The sequence below is a fragment of the Podarcis vaucheri genome (genome assembly GCF_965113315.1).
Source record: "Podarcis vaucheri genome assembly, chromosome: 5".
NCBI classification, from domain to species: Eukaryota; Metazoa; Chordata; class Lepidosauria; order Squamata; family Lacertidae; genus Podarcis; species Podarcis vaucheri.
Window position 1 is genome coordinate 17,969,482 of NC_138763.1, and position 6,000 is coordinate 17,975,481.

General features: G+C 44.8%; 1 protein-coding gene across 3 annotated transcripts in view; it reads right to left on the reverse strand.

Annotated features, from left to right (window-relative positions):
• The window catches only part of LOC309533263 (acidic leucine-rich nuclear phosphoprotein 32 family member B-like), a 28,899-nt gene extending 23,252 nt beyond the window's left edge, over positions 1–5,647 (reverse strand). For 2 of the 3 annotated variants that reach the window (XM_082224622.1, XM_082224623.1), the window contains exon 1: positions 5,421–5,647. In XM_082224622.1, the coding sequence (XP_082080748.1) occupies positions 5,421–5,493 (73 nt within the window). In that variant the 5' untranslated portion in view covers positions 5,494–5,647. Of the gene's footprint in view, positions 1–5,177; positions 5,298–5,420 lie in introns of those variants that run through there. The other variant, XM_082224624.1, reaches the window with a different exon arrangement.
• Between the last annotated feature and the right edge of the window lie 353 nt (positions 5,648–6,000).

Sequence of the window (6,000 nt, forward strand, 5' to 3'; positions counted from 1 at the left end):
GCTATAGATTGACCTGCCTTAAAGCATCTTCCTGGCCTGCCTTTCTGCCTGCTTCCTTCCCATCTGGCCTTCTTGTGTCTTCATAAACGAACACAGATGGCGAAATCACCACGAGCCTTCTCTGCACTCTTCTTATCCCATAAGGCTGCCTTAATACCTTTATCCATTGAAAGAAGAAAGAGAGTGCGAGACCATATCTGGAAAGCACAGGACATGGACAAGCGGAAGGTCAGAGGTTCCATCTCCAGCTAAAAGCATCACAGGCGGAAGTGCCGTGAGAGGCCTCTGGCTCAGATTCTGGGAACTTGCTCTCTTTCATACTAAACAGAGCTGAGCTAAATGGCGGCTGGGGAATTGGTGCTGTAGGGCAGGTATATAAAAGATACATTCAAGGTGAACAGCATTTCAGCCAGCAAGATGCTGAGCTTCGGCTGGTTGTATTTTCACACCTCATAATATTTTAAAACTCCAGGTAAGGTGATCGGTTCAGCTAGATGACAATTTCCCCCTCGCTCTCCTTTTTATTATTGCCTCTTAAGGGCGAGTTTAACTAATTGTGGCAGTAGAGGCAGGATGCAATTTAAAACAATTACAGCTTACCATATTTTAAACTACCTTAGCTTTCTGCCTAGATCGGAGAGCACTTTGGCTCCATCTGAATCTCCAAACAGGCCCTCTGGGAGATGCGCTTTAGATGATATCAACCATTAAGTGGAGGGGGGGGGGGAGAAAGATTCATGCTGTCTGTCTTGGCAGAGTTATTTCCCTCCTTTTGCCCACAGTGAGAAATTGGTTGTTACCATAAATCACAGGCCTTACTTCTAGAGAGGAATTCATACCACTAATGCTCTCACAGAAACCTGCTATGCTCATAGCTGTAGACCAGGAGTGGGAAATCTCAGGTCCAGGGAAGTGGTGTGTGTGTGAGTGGGTTATATGTGGCCCTCCAGTTCTTTCTATCTGGCCCTCAGGAATCTCTCTAGGCCATGCTCCGTCACATCCCACATCCCTCACTGGCTTGGCTCAGCCTTGTCCTTGCATGCTTTTGCCTGGCTGAAATATTGAACTGCAATAATGCCTCTTGTTTGGATAGAGAAAGGTGTGCAGTAATGGCTTGGATGCAGCCTGCTGTGTACAAAATCAAGAGACATATCTGTTGCTCCACTCACTTTTGTCTCTGGGCACACTTACCGCTGGTATGTGGCCCTGAAAAGGTTCCCATTGAAGGAATATGGCCCTTGGGCTATAATATTTATCCCTCCTCTGTCCTAGGCCTTTCCCTCTTTCAGCCCCCTGGTAATTTGTAACAGGAGAGGTCTCTCTTTAGGTTGGGACTGCTGATATTAGGAGACTGCTGTAAGTGGGTCTCTGGGGACAAACCAGATGAGAGGCAGTTCATGTTCACAAGTGCCTGGTCATCTCTGTTTGGGTATATGGGGTGTCTGTGTATGCAGGGGGCAATTGCTTGGGCCACATCCATGAAGAGGCCACATCAGCATTGATAATCAACATTGGTAGATTGGGACTGCGATGTTGTCGCCAATTCCCCTCCCCTCCCCACTGGCAAGAATCTCACTAACGAACTCCATAAGCCTAATTGGGGGGGGGGGGAAATAATCACAAAACAAATTCAACTATAGGATGATAATGTCCCCTTGCCATGCGCTAACTAAATTAAACACACCTTAAAAACATCAACTGTAGCTGGTAGGTTTCACATCAACAATTAGGCTGCATGTTTTAGAAGTGGAATCGAGTACTCTCACACCTCATCAGCCAGAAAGCAATTGGTCCCCTCTCTGCGCTTTCTGCTTTTGCTGGGAGGACTCACTTATCAGATACTACAGAGGGATGTAAAAGATTTGAGACCACTGCACATAGAATCCTGAGGAGAATTGACAACAAGGAACCGGTTGAAGATTTTCTGCATGTTACCAGAGCTTTCTGCCCTTATCTAGCTCTGCCCATTTGAAGGAGAAAAAACGTTCTCCAAATTATCCTTTATTAAAAATAGATTACGGTCAACAGTGCTGCACTCAAGACTGTCATTATCTTTTCTCTCCACAGAACTTCTGAGAAAAATTACTTTTGATAATCGGCTGTCTGAATTGGCTGCCAAGTTATGTTGGATGGGCGAGGGGGGAGGGGAGGGGAGAGAAAAGAAGAAATCGTAAGATTTACAATAACCCAAATACAGTTTGTCATTATATGTAAAAAAGAAAGAGAGGATCCTTTGCCATTGTTCTAGATGTTTATATTATGTGATAAAACATGAAAAGAGGTTCCCATATGCAGAAGGACTGGAAGTGTGCACCACATTACAAGTGAATCCAATATAATATTGAATATAGTAATATATGGTGTCTGAAAATATTATATGCATATTTGGGTGGTTTTTTTTCCCCAGTGGAGAGAAAAATAATATTGACACATGGTACTGTGGGAAGGAAGGAGGTTTCAAATAAACATTCAGCCCCTCTCAGTGTCTTAAAAGGGGCTTGTAATCACCACTCACTGACTACAGTAACAAGCAATTGCTTGGATGTGTGAATGAGTCAGCACCCAATTTCATATCATTCAAAGTCAACTTTTTAATGGAGACAATTCATCTGTGAGTCACCCAATACTGAGTAATCCAATGACCGGAAACATCTTGTCCAATAGCCTCCCAGCAACTGCTGCATCCTTACAATACATTTAAAGCACCATCGTACCAATTTAGACAGTGATGGTCTCCCACAAATAATTCTAGGAACAGTATTTTATTAAGGGCGCTGAAAGTTGTTAGGAGGTTCCTATTACCTTCCCAGAGCTACAATTCCAGTATAGCCTCACAACCAATGCCTCTTCCCAGAAAACTCTGGGAATTGCCACTTTTTGAGGGGCACAGGGGTCTTTTAACTACTCTCAGCACCCTTAACAAACTACAGTTCCCAGAATTCTTTGGGAAGAAGCCATGACTGTTCGAAGTGGTCTAATAGTGCTATAAATGTCTGTTGTGGATGTGGCTCAAGAGCCACCCTCTGGGGCAGCAGAGAACAAACCTTTGTCCTTTTCTGTCTGATAGCCCTAGGATGTCCTCCTTCAATTTTTCTGAGGGACGAGGGAAAGCATTTGAAAAGAATCAGGGTCATCTGAGACCACAGGGGTGGATTCTCCAATAGCAAAACCCACAGAGCTAAGAAAAGTAAATCACACAGCAATGGAACTCCAGCATTGTGGCTGAACACCAACTCCATGTGTGAAAGAAACAAAGAGCGGCAGGCAATCCAGGCAGGGGGTTATCAAGAGAAGGATAACATAGCAGCTCTTCCTATTTGCACTGTGCTCTTGCTCTACATGAGCCAACTTACAATCACCAGATAGAATCAGAGGGCTGTGTGTAGCACTTGGTTTTTTGCAATCTCAGTGGCAGGGATGAATGGAAAAACAATGCATTGCTGTAAATGACTAGTAAATGTGAGGGATGTGAGGACTGGGAGGGATGGCTTGCGGGGTTAGGACTGCTAGCTTTGAAATACAAAATTCAGATGCCAGGGCAGGGCATGAGGACAGAGCCCAAAGCAGGCTGCTGGAAGGGTAGAGTTGGACACTTGTTCATCACCCAAAAAAGAGGGCAAATGATGACACGGATCTTCATAACATTTGGATATGCTTATGAAGATCAAACCTATCCATTCTTAAGGAAATCAGCCCTGAGTACTCACTGGAAGGACAGATCCTGAAGCTGAGGCTCCAATACTTTGGCCACCTCATGAGAAGAGAAGACTCCCTGGAAAATACCTTGATGTTGGGAAAGATTGAAGGCACAAGGAGAAGGGGACGACAGAGGACGAGATGGTTGGACAGTGTTCTCGAAGCTACCAGCACGAGTTTGACCAAACTGCGGGAGGCAGCGGAAGACAGAAGTGCCTGGCATGCTCTGGTCCATGGGGTCACGAAGAGTCGGACACGACTAAACCACTAAACAGCAACAACAACAATGCTTATGTAAGGATGCACATTTGTAAATGCTACAGTGAAAATACAAGACCTCTCACCATAGCAGGGAAGAAGCTGTGCCTGCTCAATCTAACCATTGGTGGGCAACTTTAAGGTCCATCCTGCCCTCCTTTCTTCCCGTTCTTTATTTTTAAACTGGACTTGGACCAGACTGTAGCATATGTGTTACCAGCTAAATAAGTGCCACATGGCCCCTTTAAGAGAAGCAACTTTGACCAGAAGACCAGCTCCTGGAGAGCTAACCCAGTGGTGTGGCCTGGCTCCCAGGCCTCATGAATAATAAAGTCTGCTATAGCATTCACTCAGGTTTTAGTGAGTTTCTGCGAAAACAGCAGAGGACGAAACACAGAACCACCCTTCCAATACAGGGCTGTACTTTAGCACCTGGCCTCCCTAGGTGGAGCCCAATTCTTTTAGGTAGGTTTGGGGGCTAGTGAGCCCAGAGTTTGGTTGTGTGGCCAGTGCAGTTCACCCAAAATATACCGCTTTAAAAGTCAAGCAGGTTAGGGAGGAAAAACAACAGCAAGCCTTCCTTATTTATGTTCTGGCAAGTACCTGAAAGCAGAACAACTAAAGAAACCTGCGCGTGTTTTTTCTGGTCATTTGACCATTATGTGAGATGGGATGGAAATAAATAGCTGTGGACCCTCATCTATGAAGGCCTACATTACACCAAAGTCCTTTCAACACTCCACAGTGACTGCTATTTTTCTTTTTTTATTCTTATTTTGTTCTGACCCTGCTGTTCTGGTGATTGCGGCCATCTCTCTCCTGCTAGCTTAACAACCCAGCTGTAGCTTGGCATACTTTAGAGGTGCACATTCCAGGTCTCGCCACCACCACCGACATTTGAGCCATTAGACACAGCAATATATCTTTTGGGGCTTCATTAGAGGCTCCAACTATTATAACAGAACCATTTGAGAGCAATTTTACCAACGCACATACCTTTCCAACGTGTGGCCACACAGTGAAGGATTATCCTAACATTGCGGCATTCATTTCTTTGCTGCACAGAAAATGTCTCTGACTTGCAATTCAGGCCCAATTAGCATAATTAGCCATATCACATACAATTAGCCATCGCTGGCGGATGCAAAATGCGGACACCAGGCTAGTCGTCAATAATGTTAACGACTGTACATTTAATATCGCATTTGAGAGGCTGTTTGTACCTGCTTTTCATAAATAATCCATTTCTTCGAGGATGCTATTTGTCTTCAGTAATGAATAAGTGACATATTTCTCCTTTGCTTTCCCAGCACGCAGAACCAGCCTCAGCCATTCAGTGACTGCTAACTGTGCGTTAATATACAAAAAAGGAGATACTCAATCCTGTAACCCTATCTCGGTTTTTCAAAGTGTGTCAAGTCAATAGTGCAAAGACTAAAGTTACTTGCCTACTTTCAGCTGCCTACCTTTCAGACATGTTGCGCGGCTGCGTGAAGCTTTCAAGGCTCCCATGAAGCTATTTGCCTTCCGAAAAAGCATCTCCCCCCATCTTTCCTCTTCCTGGCTTTGCAACACGGCATCCCTTTGACAGAAACACAAAAACCCCTTTGGGGTCTTGGCTGGAACTCTTTGGATTCAGTGTCGCTAAGGAGACAGCCTGCTCGACTCGCAATGCTCGTCCACCTGAAGGAGGTACTGTTACCAATCTCTTAAGTGCATCGAAGGATTTCCTGTGTGGTTCCAGCCAATAGCAAAGAAGCCTTTATTTCTGCGGGAGTTTTCTAGAGGCTGACAACACACACGAGGTTATACATGATTCATCAATGGGATAAATCTGCCACGTTCTCAGTTATTTCCAGATACTAGCATTTTTTATTACCTGATTAAAGAGGAATGGCAGAGTAGCAGTTAGGTTTTGCCAGGGGGCCATTTTGAGAACGGATTAAAGCAGCCAAGCCCAACTTGGTGCCTACCAGAAGTTTTGAACTACAACTCCCATCATCCCTGGCTGGCTGGAGCTGATTGGAGTTGTGGTTCAAAATAACT